General features: G+C 44.6%; 1 protein-coding gene across 1 annotated transcript in view; it reads left to right on the top strand.

Annotated features, from left to right (window-relative positions):
* Dad1 (defender against cell death 1) overlaps positions 1–17,659 on the top strand; it is a 20,496-nt gene that overhangs the window by 2,276 nt on the left and 561 nt on the right. Inside the window, exon 2 of the mRNA XM_028788479.1 lies at positions 9,261–9,434. Coding sequence (XP_028644312.1) covers positions 9,261–9,391 — 131 coding nt within the window. The 3' untranslated portion in view covers positions 9,392–9,434. The remainder of the gene's footprint in view (positions 1–9,260; positions 9,435–17,659) is intronic.

Here is a 17,659-nt window from a genome sequence, read left to right as displayed (position 1 = left end):
CTCTTCCCTCCTCCCTCTTTCTCTCCTCTCTTTTTCTTCCCATCTGTCGTTCTTTTTTCTTTTTTGTAGATGGCTTTTGCTTTTTTTAAAAAATTTTCTCTTTTAAAAATATTTTTGTGGGCAGCTGGGTGTGTATATAGTGTATTGTAAAGTATCATGTGTCTGTGTGCATGTGTGTATATAGGGAGGTCAAAGAGCAGAAGCATTCATTGGCTAGACTGGCTGGTGGCTAGAGAACTCTGGGGAGGGGGTGTCTTCCTGTTGTGTGGTGTCTTGTCTGCCTCTCAACTCTGCAGCTCCACAGTTACAAATGTGCCAGCAAACCAGGTTTTACATGGGTCCTTATGCTTTGAGGCAGGCACTTTACCAACTGAAACATCCCTCCAGCTTCTAAGTCCTGTTTTTGTGCCAGTTGAGGCTGAAATGGTCAGGTTCTAGTGGGAGGTATATGGCTTGTTATTGACTAGACTGCTTAGCAAAGGAGCACTGTTAGTAGTGAGAACATTAGTAGTAGTGAGGTCATTGTTAGTAGTAAGATTGGTGTTAGTAGTGATATTTCCAAATCTTTTAGGTAACAGGGAATGGGGTGAGAGACATCAAAGTGAGTTTAAGGAAAGAAAAGGATTTCTGATAATTCATTCTTGCTGTAGAAAGTTGCCATTTGCATTCCCTTCTCTTCAGTGAACTCAGAACATTTTGTCACTGAGCTAAATCCTCAGATCTATTCATCATCCATCATCCATCCATCCATCTGTCCTTTTTTTTCCCTTTGAGACATGGTTTTAGTGTATATCCCTGCCTGGCTAGAACTGTAGACTGGGCTGACCTTGATCTCAGAGATCCATGTACCTCCATGCTCTGAGTGCTGGGGTTAAAGGTGTATCAGCAGCCTGGCTGCCATGTTTCTTTTGACAGCATTAATTTTACTAAATCCAACTTCTTTTGCTAGGCCAGATCATTGCCTGGTAACTTGTTTTAATGAAAAAATTGAAATTTGGCTGGTTGGCCTTTGTTCATATTGTTGAGACAGGAAATCTTATCCTGCTGATGTTGACTTTTCTGTGGCTTTTTTGGGAAGAGAATGGAAGGGGCAGTTTTGGTGACGGGAGGGTGTAGGAAATTATGGGGGAGGAGTTTGAAAGACCAAGTGGCACTAATGCTGGAGCTTTGGGTGCCAGGCCTGTTTCTGTAGGAGATCATCTGAGAATTAACAGTGGCAACACAGGCAGGTGAGATGGCTCAGTGGGTGAAGGTCCTTGTCACCACACCTGAGCATCACCTAAGTTTGATCCCTGGGACCTGGATGGGGGTGGGGGGAACCAATTCCTGCATTGTCTTCTCTCCACACGGATACACTCACACTAAGTAAAGAGTGAGTAGAATACAAGCCAGCTGTCCAACAACAGTTCTCTCTGGGAGTGAAGGGCAGACTTGAAGTTGCTGTTCGTTGCATGACTTGGAGGAGGGCCTCTTTAGCTTGATTCTCTTCGTTCTTTTGCCTCGTTATTCTTTTGCTTGTACATTAGCTCTTTAGAAATTGTCCAGAACACTGTAAATCAGTTTAGAATGCTGCCATCAAACATTTAAATCCTGTAAAGACACAATAGTGTTTTCTGTTTCCTCATGGCTGGGTGGCTTATTCAGGGTCTCAGGAAGGGGCTTGAGGTGAGATGGCACTAGGGATGGGCTTGTTCAGCAGTGTATAGTGTAGTAGGTTTTTAAAGGATCTCAGGGGAGTAATTTTCCTATCTCAGCCCTGCTCAGCAGCTGTTTTTTATTTTCTTGTTAGCTATTACTAGAGGAGGGACATCTGTCGCTTCAGAGGTAACATTCTAGTGTTGGTAGTCTTTGTAGTTTCCTTTTTTGTTGTACCTAGCTGGGATCTGCTCATCTCAAGAACTGTTTAGGAAAATTAAGCAGAAATTATTTAAGTCTATCTTTAAAATAAGTCTTACTAGGCAAGCACTTCACCATTGAGCCACATCCCTAGTCTGTGAAGTCATTGTTTTAAGTTACTTTACAACTTTGATTCTTCTGTTCTTAAGCTTAGGAAACAGTTTTGTGGGCCGGAGAGATGGCTTAGTGGGTTAGAGTGCTTGCAGTGGTGAGTTCAAATCCCCATCACCAATGTCAAAAGCTAGGCATGGCTACATATGCCTGTAACCCCAGTGCTGGGGTGGGGGGTGGGGGGTGCACAGGGCAGAATCAAGAGGATTGCTGAGTCTTGCTGGCTGCCAGCTTCAGGTTCAGGGAGAGACCCTGTCTCAAAGGAATACGCTTGAGAGAGCAGGACAGCCAATGTTCTCTGGCCTCTGAAAGTATGCACACAGAGGCATGTGCATCTGGACACACACATATCACACATATACCACATTCATATGTCACACACACACACACACACACACGACATTTACAAAGTAAAGTTTTAGTACTCTCAGGTAAGAAATCACAAAGGAGTTTGAATTTGAGAGACAAGGAGAGTCATCCAGAGTGTTTTCTGTCTCAAGGGAGCCATTGGCTTATGTGCACTGAGCTACTTTAGGGAGTGTGCTTTGATCTGTGGATTCTTCTCAGCTGCTGTCCAGGAGATTGGGAGTTTGCCAACTTTGTGGCTGATTGTCTGGTTTTTAAATGTCCTTCGATTACTCTTTTATTCTCGATGCCTCTGGCTGCTTCCTGGCTTTACAGCCCCTGGTATCTCTTTTAGCTTGATTTGATTTGCAAGCCTGATTGTGTTACTTAACCAAATTTGTCTGTGGTTCCCAAAGTAGAGTTTGTGTTTTGTTTAGTTTGTTTTTTTCAGGACACATAGGCTCTTTTGGGAGCTGGCCTTGTTGACACCACTCTCTTCATCACTGTCCAGTGTCAAGTCTAAGATATTTGCCACTCCGATGTTCTTGTCCCTTTACTTGTCTCTCTTCAGAACTTGGTTCACATCTTCCACCTCTCAGGTCACAGTTGCTGACTTTCCCAGTGGACCCGGGACTCGTGTGTCCTTGCTTCACTCTGTGTATGTGAGGGATGCGGGTAAGAAAGAAGAGAGATGGGACTTTACCATTAGCCTGCATTTCTAGAACTTGTCTGCCCTCTGGGAGGCGAGGGCAGTTCTTATGCCTGCATCCTTGGTCAACACTGTGCATGTTAAATTGTGAGCAGAGCTGTCTTAATTTAAGGAAGATGGAGGACTGTTTGCCAGACTCCTGCTGGTGTGCTGTGGATTCAGCTGTGAGGATCACAGATGCCGTTCCTCCTCCTACAGTCTGAAAGCAGATGCGGACAGGTTACTGTGGAATGGTGCTGTTGAGGACGAGCCGGATGAGCTCCCTGGCCCTTTCAGTGCTCATGCAGTGTGTCCCTCAGATGTTCACTTTTCCAGAATGTGCTTTGTAACTTCTCACAGTTTTCTCCATTTCTTTGCCTGTGTTCAAAATTTGTCCTGTTTTTAGTTTTTTACTAGCAAAGTGAGAGTAGCCAGGAGTCCGTTCATCTTCCAGTGGCTCACAGCAGCCCGCCTGCTCTTGTGCCTCTGCAGTCCGACTCCCTCCCACATCAGCGGCCAGCTCTTGCCCTTACTCAGAGGGCAGGAAGTCTTCTCTTGGTGGCTGAGCAGCTTCTATGGTGACCCCTTCACTCAGCATCATGGACTTTCTCTATTGAACCAGTCTCAAGTTTTAGATTTGCTCTAATATTGTCTAATTTTAAAAAGTTGAACCAGGAGCAGTGGTGCATACTTTAGTCTTAGCTCTTGAGTGGCTGAGGCAGGAGGATATCTATGAATTTGAGGCCAGGCTGATTTACATAGTGAGCTCCAAGCCAGCCAAGACCCTGTCTCAAAAAAGAAAAAAACAACTTCCATTGATCCCAGGCAATCCTAGTAACCATCGCTGGCATCTTTTCCTTCTCCCTCATTGTAGAGCTTCCTGGAAGAGTAGTTGCAGTGTCTACCTTTCCCCCACGTACTTCTTAGTGCTCTCATGCTGTGGCCTGGCCCCACCACTTCCTCAAGTAGTCACCCGCCTCACCTTACCTGACTGCTCAACATTAGCATTTAGCTCCAATGGCTGGTTCTTTCTGAGTGGAACGCTGGCTTCACAGCACTCTTGTGACTGACTGCCTCCTCCTTGCTCCTCCTCACCTCCTCCTTGCTTTTCCTTCCCACTGTGCTAGGCACTTCATTTTCATAGGTGAACTTAAGTTCTATATTTATGCATACAGTCATGGTATTGATATTTTAGTTTAGACCTGTCCAGTTGGTTCAAAATACTAAATCCAGTTCCTGATGTATTTCTCTTTTTGATGTTTCTTCTATCTCTCATGTTTAAGTATCCCAAATGGACACCCCACCCCCACCCCCTACCCGGCCATCTGTTTCTTTAGCAGCAGTGTTCAGTGTCAACCCCGGGTAGGTTGTTTAGCCAGATATTTAGGAGGTCTCTCTGATCCCATAATTTCTTTCGACTCCCACATCCATTTCACCAGCAAGCTTTGTCTTCTCTGCAATATAGGCTGTTTCTGTCTCTGTTTCTGCCTGTTTTTATCACCTTAACCCTGAGCTCTTCAGTTCCTAAGTCATTCATCTTTGGTCCTGCAAACCATTCTCCATGTTGCAGTTCCAGCTTTTGAAGACTGTGAGTCGTTGTTGCTCATTGACTCAAACCCTCGAATGCTGCTTCATTGCCCTTTAGCTAAGTCCAGACCCTGTCCTGAGTCTTCTCTGGTCACTGATATCTGACCAGATAGCTTGTCCTACCTAAGAAGCATCAAGGCTATTTTTACTATCCGGATTGCTCTGCCCAGATCTTTATGTGCCTGGCTCTTTAGCCTTTAAGTGGTCTTCCATAGCATTTTTAAAGACACGACTGACTACTGATTAAGACAGCTTTCTAGTCTTTTTCTTGCTACATTTTCTCTGCAGTGTGTACCCTTCGTAGAATTTTGTTGTTCGTTTGCTGACTTGTGACTGGAAACACTTGTTTGTCTCCACAGACTATAAGTTCCTTGGGAGCCAGACTCATGTCTGTCTGGCTCTGTGCTGTATTCCCAGCATCTAGAACGGTGCTTGGCTTGTAGTAGGCACTTGTTAATTTTTTTGCTGAACAAATGAGCATTTAAGGAGATGGTGAAACAGTTGCAGGATGGGGCAGGCTGTATGAGGAGGGTGTTGCTTTCTGTCTCTGGAAGTGCTCAGGGAGACGCTGAACCCTCATTTCTGGAGCAGTTTCTTTACCTTTCCTGTGTCCAAACCAGCTGAGGGATATGGCATGTTTACGAGCGAGTAACACAGGTTTTGGAGGGTTGGTAATTCTCATGCTTATCAAATCCAGGACCTCATAAGTATCCTTCAGAAAATCTGCAGGCTCTCTTGGGGGCTTCTTCCAGCACACCTGTCTCCCACCACTTCTTGGATATTGTTCTATTCTGCTTTCTAGCACTGTGATAAACTATGACCAGTAGCAACTTGGGGAGGAAAGGGCTTATTTGACTTACATGGTATAGCCCATTGTCAAGGGAAGTCAAGGCAGGAACTGAAGTCAAGACCATGGAGGGGTACTGCTTGTTGGGTTGCTCAGCTTAGTTCCTTACACAACCAGGACCACCTGTCTGGGAGGTTGCACTGCCTACAGTGAGCTGGGTCCTCCCATATCAGTCATTAATTAAGAAAATGCAGGAGAGATGACTCAGCAGTTATGAACACTTTCATGGTTGCTTTTCTAGAGGACCCAGTTCAATTCCTGGCACCCATATGGCTACTCACAACTGTCTATAATGCCACTTTGAGGGGGTTTGACATGCTCTTCTGGCCCCCTAGGACACCAGGCACACAAGTGGTACACAGACTTACATGAAGACACAATACCTGATAAATAAAATAATTTTTTAAAAAAGGAAAGAAAATACCTCAAACCCCACAGGCTAGTCTGATAGAGGCAACTGCAAAGCTCCACATGCTAGTCTGATGGAGGCAATTCCCCAGCTGAGGTTCTATTTCAGCTGATTAGTTTGTGTCAAGGTGGGGGGAAAAATCCAACTAGCATAGGCATTTTATGCACCAAGTGGGGTAGGTGTTTGAAGGACTGGAGAGATGGCTCAGCAGTTAAGAGTATTGGACCCAGGTTCCATTCCCAGCATGTAACGTGGTGTCTCATAGCCATTTATGTGACTTCAGTTCCGGGGGATCCAATGCTGTCTACTAATGTCGTTGGGCACCAGGCACACACAGACGATGCATGTATACACATGTAGGCAAAACACCCATACACATGGAATAAACAGTTTTTTAAAAATGGGGTGTTGTCCTCAATGACCTCTGAGGTCCATTGAATGCTTGTGGGATTGACTGTGCACTGTAACTTAATTTGATCATAATAATGGTCATTTTAGGTTACCCATCAGTCCATGGCTGTATCCACCATCACAAAGCTTTTCTCTTGTCCCCTTATAAGTTACTCTAGGTACTACCTCATTTTCTATCCTGATGCTGTTAATAGTTCTGTATCTATTTCTCTAGAGTTTTTGCTAGATTGCAAGTAACTGATAGACTATTTATATATAAAATAAAGATATAAACATAGTAATTATATAAAGAAGTTAAAGTTTTAGAAAGAGCAGTTTGAGGCCCAAGGCAGAGTAGTTGCTACTAAAGCATGAAACCTTGAATTAAGGTCCCAGCATGTACAGGAAAGGTTGGACACAGGTCTGTAACCCAAGGTGGGGGAAGGGGAAAAGGCAAGCAGACCTTGAACCTCATTAGCCTAGGAAATCTAAGCTTCAGTGAGAACGTCAGTGAGAATCCATGAGTTACGAGAACTCCTATCTCAGAAACTAAGCTAGGTGGACTGGAGAGATGGCTCAGTGGTTAAGATCACTTCCTGCTCTTCCAGAAGATCTGAGTTTGATTCCCAGAACCCACATTCAACCTCCAGGGAGTCCAGCTTTTAGGAGCATCTGTATACACAGGTCATACAGACATGGCATGCAGTGAAACACACACATACACACGATAAAAAAATCATTGAAAAGAATTAGGTGGGATGTGAATGAGGAAGACTCCTGAATTCAACCTCTGGTTTCCACACACATGTATGTATGCACCTACCCTATGTACAGCACATAGGAACATGTACATATAACACTACAGACACATACAAAAAGAGCTGACATGAGTTAGTGCTTTTGTCTATTTTTTTCATTTAGTAAAAGTAAAAGTGGATAGCTTTCTTGTCAGTGTATAGAGAATTTACTTTATTTTGAATAATTGCATAGGATTTCATTGCAGGTGTGTAGTATGATTTACTTATTCCCCTTGGTGACATTTGGACCATTTCCTTTTTTTTCTTTCAACTTTATAAACATACTGTGTTTTGTAAGACACATTCATTATCAAAAGGTAAAAACATTTTAAATATTAAGTGGTATTGCCAGTAGCTTTCATCCAAAGGTGGACTAACCTGGCCTTTTACAGCAAGGTTTTAAATGGTTTCCTTACTCCAGCCAGTGCCCTTCATAAAGGTCAGTGCGCTTCTGTAGTGTTTCTGTGCTTAGGTTGATGGGAACTGTTGCCATGGTGATGAACTCTGGAGGACTAATCTGATCATTCTGTCTTCTGAGTGGATTCTTTGTTAATGTTGGAGTGAATGCTAGCCTGAAGCAGGTATGATAATTTATTGAAGCCATAAAAGGTGTTTGAGCAGAGAATGCCCCTGGAGCTGCTTTTCATGTCTGGGTGACTGGCTGTCGCCTTGTTAGAGGCTTCAGGGACACAGAAACTCGAGACTAGAGATCACTGTCAGGAGTCTTGTGTGTTGGATCTTCTGTGGTCTTTTGAGACAAATAAAGCCACTAGAACTTTATCAAAGACAGCTTATCCACAGTAGCAGGTCTTTGGTGGACCATCAGCTGTACTTAAGATCTCTGCCATGGTGTATCGTGCATGCTTCTTGTAGAAGATGGTCAGGATGTCTAGCATCTGTAGCCCCGTGTAGGTATAATTAGACACCTTCAATCAACCAGTGTAAGAGAGTGCTTAGGCTCTAGGAGGTAGAAGTGTGACTAAGCTCATAGTTTTTAGCATAACTCTGAGGTGTTGTTTTTCCCCTTTACTTTTCCTTTTTAATAAAGGATAGTTAAGCTTGTAAAGGTATATAATTTTATGGGTTTTATTTTTCTATTTACTTTTTACAGGTTTTAGTTACTGTATGTGTGTATGAAAGCTGTCAGGCTTGTCAGCAAATGCTCTTACCAGTAAGCTATTTTACAATCTCAGTTTTAGTTTTGTAATTTTTTTCCCCTTCCTTTCTCCCACTTGCTCTGGCCCCTCTTGCTCTGGGCCCTGCTCTTTCTGGCCCAAAGTATACTGTAGCTGTCTTCAGACACCCATGTGAATGAAGGGCATCAGATCTCATTACAGATGGTTGTCAGCCACCTTCTGGTTGCTGGGATTTGAACTCATGACCTCCTAAAGAGTTGAGCCATCTCAGCAGCCCTAGTTTTCTAATTTATGAGGCCGTATCTTATGTGACTCAGTTCACCTTGACTTGCCATGTAGCTGGAGATGACGTGAGTGAGTCTCCCTTGCATCTGCCTCAGAAGTGCCGGGTCACCCTGTGCAGCACCATACCTAGTTTGGGATGAGGTTTAAATACTCTGAGCTAACTATGACCCGAATCAGGACAGAACATTGTCAGTACCATACATGGTTCCTTGCATTTTTGAAGCCATGTTTCTGTCCATGGGAGATGAAAACCACTATCTGACTTACTCTACTCAGTAGACTTATTTTGTCTGTTTTGTTTATTTTTGTTGTCTTGCTTTTTTGAGAGAGTGTCTTAACTCTGTAGTCCAGACTGGTCTCTAAACTTGTGGCTGTCTTCCCTCAGCCTCCCACGTTCTGGGATTAGAGGTGTGTACCACCATGTCTGGCTGGTTTGTCTAGTTTTAAGGTTCCTTAAGTATGGAACCATCTAGTGTGTATTCTTTGTTTGGATTGTGCTGAATAGCATCGTGGATCTAGCAGAATTCCCTTTCCATTGCCGTATAGTATTTCTTTGTCTACATATGCTATATAATTCCCTCTGTACTGTTAATACACATTAACTTTTCTAGTGGGGTGCACATCATAGACGTCACTCCTGTGCATGCCTCTTGGGTGTGGTGCTTTCATTTTATTAGAGAATTTTCATCATGGGGTGTATTTGTGTATTGATTAGCAATCATTTGTTTTATATTTCTGAATAATGACTTTTGTGTTGTTTCTTACCCAGTTTGCTTGAGAATACAGATCAACCCCCAGAACAAGGCGGATTTCCAAGGCATCTCTCCAGAGCGAGCCTTTGCTGATTTTCTCTTTGCCAGCACTATCCTGCACCTTGTCGTCATGAACTTCGTTGGCTGAACAGCTCCCGTTTCCTTCCTGTGGAGTTGGAGATTGGCAGACCGTAAGTGATGATCCCAGTCTTGTCTTGCTGTAATGATTCCTGCAGGTGAAATTAGATGGGCTGGTTCTGGCCCTGGTTGGCCGAGTTCCCATAGTGCTGTAGGATGTTTGCAGGCTTTCCTGGAGCTTCAGCGTGCATTAGTATCAGCATGCTCATTAGCCCGTGGATTACAGGTGTGCACCGGAAGGCTTTTGAAGAAAGATTAAATATTGAATATGGCCTTTGTAGCCTGATTGGTATTCAGAGTAGTGTGAATGAATGACATCTAGTTCTTATGAATGTGTGCCCTGAACTTAAATGATAAAGTTGGCTTAACTTGTGAGAAGATTTGGAACCAGATTGGTAGCATTTAGTTCGTTTGCTACATCCTTGTCAGGCATCGAAGCTGTCTTGCCCCCAAAAAAACTTTACAGAATTCTGATGGTGAAACACAGGCAGGTCTAGATCCCTTTTGTAGAGCTGAAAGCCCTCTCTACCCTCCCTTCATAAGTTATGCGCCCTCCTCTCCACTCTCCCCTCTTGTCTCAGTTACTTTACCAATACTGTGACAAGACACCATGGCAGAGGCAACTTGTAGAAGAAAGTGTTTAATTTGGTATTAATTATTGCAAAGAGTTAGAGTCTGTGACTGTCAGGTTGGGGAGCATGGCAGCAGGCAGGCATGGTGCTGGACTGTGACCGTCAGGTGGGGGAGCATGGCAGCAGGCAGGCATGGTGCTGGACTGTGACCATCAGGTGGGGGAGCATGGCAGCAGGCAGGCATGGTGCTGGACTGTGACCGTCAGGTTGGGGAGCATGGCAGCAGGCAGGCATGGTGCTGGGTTGTGACTATCAGGTTGGAGTGCATGGCAGCTGGCAGGCATGGTGCTGGACTGTGACTATCAGGTTGGAGTGCATGGCAGCTGGCAGGCATGGTGCTGGACTGTGACCGTCAGGTGGGGGAGCATGGCAGCAGGCAGGCATGGTGCTGGACTGTGACTATCAGGTTGGAGTGCATGGCAGCTGGCAGGCATGGTGGGTGCTGGAGCAGTAACTGAGACTTTACATCCTGATCCGAAGGCAGAGAGAGGATGAGACTGGGCCTGGCCTGGTCTTTTGAACCTGAAAGCTTATTCATAGTGACACACCTCCTCCAATAAGGACACACTTCCTCATCCTTCTCACACAGTTCCATTTACTGGGTGGAAACATTTTGCATAGGAGCCTGCTGCCATTCTCATTCAAACTCTACACCCCAGAAGCAGAGTCTTATAAAACTCTGATAAGTACATGATTTTTTTTTTTCCCCAAACACATACCAATATTTTTCCTTTGATTGTTCCCGGGCCGGGAACAATGCAGTTGTTTCCCCACATACACAGATACAGGATGTAGAGTAGCCTCTGCCTCTTGATGTTTGGCCCTGTGCTTTGCAACTCACCAACGAGTGCCTGTGCTCCTTCCTGTCCTTTGCACCGTAAGGTTTAGCACTATTGCTTCCAGGTGGCGAGAGAAGAGAATCTTAGGAAATAATAACCTTTTGGGAGAAAATGTTCCAGGGCCAACCTCTTTACATCACTACATGGAATCCTGTGTTTTGTTACTGATGTCATCAGAAACTTCACACAAGAACCAGAGTACGTGCAGTGATGGGACTGTAGCTGTGTTGGAAATGGCACATAACTCCACCTTAAAAACAGTTCTCTGTGTGGGTAGACCTTTCTATTAGGTAGTGGTAAGTTGTTGGGATGCTGTAGTCAGTGAAACCATTTGAGAAACACTTCATTCTGCTCTCTGAATACAGTTTCAGTCATTGGAGGCCTGATTCCTGTCCCTCCTCCTCATCCCTCGTCAGTGACAGTTAGTGGGGATACAAAGGGAAGTAAAATACCTTTAAAAGTGAACAGTTTTAAAGGTATGAACAAAAACAAACGAAACAAAGATAGAGATGTATTTCAGCTGGTCCAGTGCCCTGGGTTCAGTATCAGTGCTGTACACCAGACACAGTGCTGTGTGCCTGTCATCCCAGTGGTCAGGCCAAAGGAAAGGCAGAATTAGAACTTCAAGTCCATCCTCTGCTGCATATCCTGTGGAGGTCAGCCTGAACTTGATGAGACCCTGTTGTAAGAAGGTTAAAGACCCACAAATGTACAGTGAGAGCATGGCATGATGAGAGCATTACCAGACACCAGGATGAGCAGCGGTGAGAGGTGGGGGAGGGCTGGGGAGCAGATCATAGCTCTGACTGTTCCTAGGTAACTGTTTCCAGTGGATACCTTGAGTGTAGCCTCCAGTGTTGACCACCTTGAGTTTATGGATGTTAAATCTAACTCATGTTCTGAAGAAACATAGAAAAACTCTATCTTCTGGTTGCCTTACTCTGGATTTGTGAAGGTGTTTCCCAGATGAGTTATGGTATGTATTTAGGAATGGACAGGATGCATTTCCAGGGTGCTCTCTGGGCTCAGAAAGACCACAAATCATGGAAAATTCTTTTCTAGTGCTGCCATGATTGGAGGAGGACTCGGCTTCCAAAGAACTTAGTATTTCAAAATTATGACAAAAGAGGAAAAGCAGGCTCAGCAGAACTGTGTAGTGCAGATCATATTAACAGCCCTGGGCCACATGCCCGGCTGGGAATTAGGGGCTAAAAGTATGCAGAATCACCCAATCCCAGATTGCAGTGTCCAGTCACCTTGTAGAAGATAGTAGGCTCCTAGAAAAGGTGGGAAAATGCTCTTGTCTGCGGGATCAACTAACTCATTCTCCAGACACCTTTCACCTGATACACGCTACCCTGCCCCACACATTTGTCTGTTCCGTCTGTGTGGTTTTAATTCAGCTGTGTGCTCACTGTGCCAGGTGAGTTCTAATGGTCACACTGGCTGAGAAGGTAGGATGAAAACCACTCAATGCGCTGATTAAACACTCATTCATGACACTGGAGGCCTCCCTGTCCTTATTCTGTGAAATGAATTACGGGGTTATCAGGCAGCACAGTTTGAACTAGTTTCTCATGCTGCTGCTTAACATTCTCCTTATTTTCCAGTTGACAAATGGACATTTAAAAATATCTTTAATGAATTTGAAGATGATATTTAAAACCAGGAAGAGAAGGCAGATCAGAAGAAAATGGCATTGAGCTGTGAAAGTCAGTGTGACTTAGGAGAGCCAAGGAAGGGCAGGCAGAGTGCTCATTGGGTGGCGTTCGAGTGCTTGGGAAATATTTTATTTTCAGATCACCTCAAGCAGGTGAGCCTGCCATTCCCGTTTGCAGACTGGGCACTGAGAGATCCAGAGAGCACTAGGAGAAATCTTTTGTTTGTTTTTGCTTTGAAACAGGGTCTCATGTAGTACAAGGTCACTTTAAATAAGTTATGTTCTAAAGGATGACCTTGCACTCCTGACCCTCCGACCCTTGCCTCCCACACGCTGGGACTGCAAGTATAGGCTCTCATCTCCCGGCTCCAATTTAGGTTCCTTTTTTAATTTAAAAATTTTTTATTTTTAATTTGCATATATGTGTGTGTCTGTGTGAGTTTGTGTATGTTAGTGCAGGTTCCCATAGCGACCAGAGGTGACAGGTCTCCTGGAGCTAGAGTTATAGGCAGTTAGGAACTGCCCGTTGTGGTGTTGGGTACCGAACTTGGGTCCTTTGAAAGAGCAGTGTATAATCTTAACTGCCAAGTCATCTCTCCAGCTCCAGTTTCAGGATGGTTGGTATGTTTGTTTTTCTAGACAGGGTTTCTCTGTGTAGTTCTGGCTGTCCTAGAACTTGCTCTGTACACCAGCCTGGCCTCAAACTCAGAGATCTCCTGTGTCTGACTCCCAAGTGCTGGGATTAAAGATGTGTGTTGCGGCCTGCCCTGTTTCAGGGTTTTTTAAAGAAAGAATGAAAAGGGAGCCAGAACAACATTGGGTTGCATTTGAGGAGTTACCATTCCTGGTGATGTGGGCCGTGGGTCAGAATAAAGTAAAGTGTATACCAAGGAACAACACAGCGTAAGTGCGCTTGCCTTTCTGGGTGGAGGTTGTACTGTTTACAAAGAGGCAATCCTGGTTGTTTTTTTTTTTTAATTTATCAAAATTTAGTGATCTAGAGAATTACCTTGGGAAGGGACTCATTATGTAGTCCTTTTTTTCCATCTCCATCTTTATTGTTAATTAATTAAGAGACAAGGTCTTCTTACTCCAGGCTTACCTAGAACTTGAAAAAATTATTGTTTAAAATTTACTAGATTCTCTTGAGATGGGGGAGGGAGGGAGGGAGAGGAGAGAGAGAGTGAGAGAAAGAGCGAGAGAGCGAGAGAGCGAGAGAGAGAGAGAGAGAGAGAGCAAGAGAGAGAGAGAGAGAGCGAGAGAGCGAGAGCGAGAGAGCGAGAGAGCGAGAGAGCGAGAGAGCGAGAGAGCGAGAGAGAGAGAGAGAGAGAGAGAGAGAGAGAGAGAGCGAGAGAGCGCGCTGTAGTGTAAGTGTGTGCCTGTGGAGAGCACATGTGGCGAACAGGACTGACTCCCTCAGAAAGTTCTCTCCACTGTGTGTGTCCTAGGGAATCACACTCTGGCATCAAGATCTAGGGAAGTGCCCATGCCCGTTCTCCCTGAGCCAGCTCATTTGCCTGGGACTTTAAAGAAAAAAAAGTTTTACTTTATTCTTTGACAATTTCACACATTTATGCGGTGTATTTTGGTAGTATCACCCCTGTCTGGTACCCCACTACTTGCTTTCTTCTTTTTAAATTATTTTATAACCCACCTAGTCCACCTAGCGCTTCCTGCATGTATGTATATGGGCGTGGGGCCATCTGCTACCTTCGAGGGGACCCTCTGCACTCTGCTGCCATCTAGTGGATGCACCTTTCCTGAGCTGGGAGTGTATCACAAAGCTGTTGTATTTTGGTGGAACAACAAAAGCTAGTTCCTTTCCAGTCATGGGAGGGCAGCAAAGGCCCAGGGGAGCTTAAATGCCGACCAGGGGTTTCTCTACATCCTGGCCAGGAGTGGGCAGTGCTGAGCCAGGGATCCTTAGCAGGACCCCAGACTTGTGTTCCTCAGACCTGTGTGCTTAAACTGTAGGATTTCACAGGCTTTCCCTTTGTCAGTTTCAGGACTTGGTTTTCATGTATTCTAGACCTTTTATTGCCTCCAGTTCTGAGCTCCCACTGGCAGTACTATTCAGTTTTTAGCTGATGAGTGAGTGGGTCCCATAACCTTTTCTCAGCACCTCAGCCCTAGGGGCTGGAAAGTCAGGTAACTTCTTTATGATTGGTATTAATAGTTATTAGAAAGCGTTAATTGTCTTTTAATTTGTGGCTGAACTCTTCTGATTGGTCTTTTGAAGGCAGGGAGCTAGACAGATGTAGTTAGATTTATTCGTGTGTGTGTGTGTGTGTGTGTGTGTATGTGTGTGTGTGTGTGTGTCTGTATGTGGATATGGGCAGCGTGGCACATAGTCCAAGGACGTTGTTCAGAGGTTGCTCTCTCCTTCCACTGTGTGGGCCCTGGGGATGGAACTCAGGTTGTCAGGAGTAGCAGGAGTACCCACTGATCCATCTAATCAACCCTGTTTTTAAATTATTTTAAATTTACTTTTTTTATTTCATTCATTCATTCATTCATTCATTTTTTTTTTTGAGATAATCTTGTTCTGTGGCCCAGATTATTCTCATCCTCATCCTCTCTTATGCCTCCTGAGAGCTGGGACTATAGTGTGCTGGTGGATCTGTGAAGAACATTGTCGCCCACTGGGCTGCACAGGGGCTTGGTCCCTGGGCTCTCAGATCTTGAATATTTTCACGTTGCTTTAAAGTTGTTCACTCTTGTTCCTATCCACCCCCCGCCCCCTGCTCCCGCCCCCGCCCCCTGCCCCCCTGCACCCCCAGGTTCCTGAGGGTAGGGACCTTAAGGCTGAGCCCAGTGCAGTGTGGAGCTTGGCCTTCATCATAATTTCTTACAGCTGTTAACTTTCACTAATACAGTTGTGATGGTCACTGTTTTGTGGACTCTGTTTGGGCAAGCTCTCTCTCTCTCTTCCCCCACCCCCCGCCACACCCAGTTGTGACTTTTTATTCATATTCTCGCTGGTTACTGAAGGGAGGACATTAATGTGAGATTGTTCAAAATAAAATGTCTAGGGTTATGGAACCATCTGTCGTCTATAAGATGCTTTGTCAGCACCCCATCGTTAGGATTCATGTGTCTTCCACATGCACCTTTCTATCAGTGCAGATGACTGTACTGCCTGCCCTGTGGTGGGGGACAGAGAGCTGTGTGTGTGCCTGCTTTGTACCTGAGGGAACTTGGCCTCGGCAAATTTCAGGTGACTTTAGTCCTGAAATTATGATATATGTGTGTGTGTGTGTATAATGTGTATGTGTGTATAATGTGTGTGTGTGTATAATGTGTGTGTGTATGTGTGTGTGTGTATAATGTGTGTGTGTATGTGTGTGTGTATAATGTGTGTGTATAATGTGTGTGTGTGTATAATGTGTGTGTGTGTATAATGTGTGTGTATAATTGTGTGTGTATAATGTGTGTGTGTATAATGTGTGTGTGTGTATAATGTGTGTGTGTGTATGTGTGTATAATGTGTGTGTGTGCATAATGTGTGTGTGTGTATACACACATAGGATTGTATTTGTTAAAATATTGAACTTGTTTAAATAGGAAAAATTAAGAGTGGTTTCTAAGAAGGGATAAAGACAGATCATCTTCGGTGTCTCTGCAAGGCAGCGTCATAACTGTGGTACAGGAGAGCTGTAGGAGGATGCAGCTTGGGACAGCTGAGGTAATCTGGTAGCGGTGAGGGTAGAGACCTCACACAGCACCTGGGTCTGTGACAGTGGACATCTGAAAAGGGGCTCACCAACCAAGGAACTAAATTTTAATTTCCTTAATTTATCTTTTTATTAGACAGACTCTTCTGAATCCTTAGCTAGTCTTGAACTCAATCTATAATTAAGGAAGACCTTGAACTTCTGACCCTCCTGCCTTCACTTCCCACGTCCTGGGATTCTGGACATGAGCCAGCATGCCTGACATGCTGATGTCATGATGCTACGTAAGCCCTTTGTCACCTGAACCATCCCCGTAGTCTGCCTGCCTGCCCAGGATTTCAGGCGGTTTTAAGTTGGATACATCTGTGTAGCTGCTGGTTACTGGGTTGGACAGAATAGCCGTGGATAAAATTTCCAAGCTATTAAGTTGTAGATTTATCATTTCTAAAAGGAGAGGATTAGCCTAGTTGATTTCTGGAGTGTCCTTCACTTTTAGAAGTTATGATCTGTGCCGTGTAACATTAGAGTGATTCAGACTGTGCTCTGCTCTTGGGAATTGTGCACACTTGTCTTTGATTTATATTGCCCCCAGTTTCAGCTGTAATTGGGTGATCAGAATCCAGGGAAAGGTCAGCATTTGATCATATCTGTCCAGCAGTAGTGCCAGTCTAGAGAGGGTTTTGGGGAAGAGCCCACAATCCCAGGAGCAGGACTCTGTCTGCTGTTGTCATTTTTTATGTATAGAATGAAATATAGAAAATATAACTTCATCATTTTTTATATTTTTCCTTGCTTTCTTTTAGGGTGATTAGAATGGGGGGGGTCAGATGGCGCTATTTCTGCCCGGGAGACAGACTGGGTACCCCTCACTTTTCTTAGTAGGTGTGTTCCATTTTGCATGTTTCACCATCAGGGAGAAGATTTTGAGGCAGTTTTTGAGAGCAGCCTTTACTCTGTTTGTAGTTAAAAGCATTCCTCTGAGTTGCTCACCAGGCCCATCGTCCTAACTTTTCAGAAATCCCAAGGCCTCTGTTTGAGCACTCGCCAAGTATGTCCTCGCTGGAAAAAATGGAACAGGGTTTTCTGGAAACTACCACCAAAGACTCGTTCTTTCCTGAGCTTTTCCTTTCTATGTGACTGGCCTTGGAGTCTAAGGTTCATGTGTTTTAGTATCAGAATCCACCCAACTCTAAGCAGCAACCCCGCCCCCCCCCCCCGCCCGCCGTCATTGCCCATTTACCCAAAGTAACTTAGGAGAATTGAGAACTAAATTAGTCTTCACAGACCTGACCCTTTCTGAGGTTCTGAGAAGTTGTATCTACGGTCTTGAGTCTGTCCTCAAACTGGACACTAGAGCTTTAAGGAATCTGAGGACCAAGAAGGTGAGAGGCTGACAAAGAGTTAGGATGGGTAAGTCGGGATGACGCAGAGTTAGGACGGGTAAGTCAGGGGGTGAGACAGAGTTAGGACGGG

Source organism: Grammomys surdaster, unplaced genomic scaffold (genome assembly GCF_004785775.1).
Source record: "Grammomys surdaster isolate TR1022 unplaced genomic scaffold, NIH_TR_1.0 125750, whole genome shotgun sequence".
NCBI classification, from domain to species: Eukaryota; Metazoa; Chordata; class Mammalia; order Rodentia; family Muridae; genus Grammomys; species Grammomys surdaster.
This window is presented reverse-complemented; position numbering and strand designations above follow the sequence as displayed.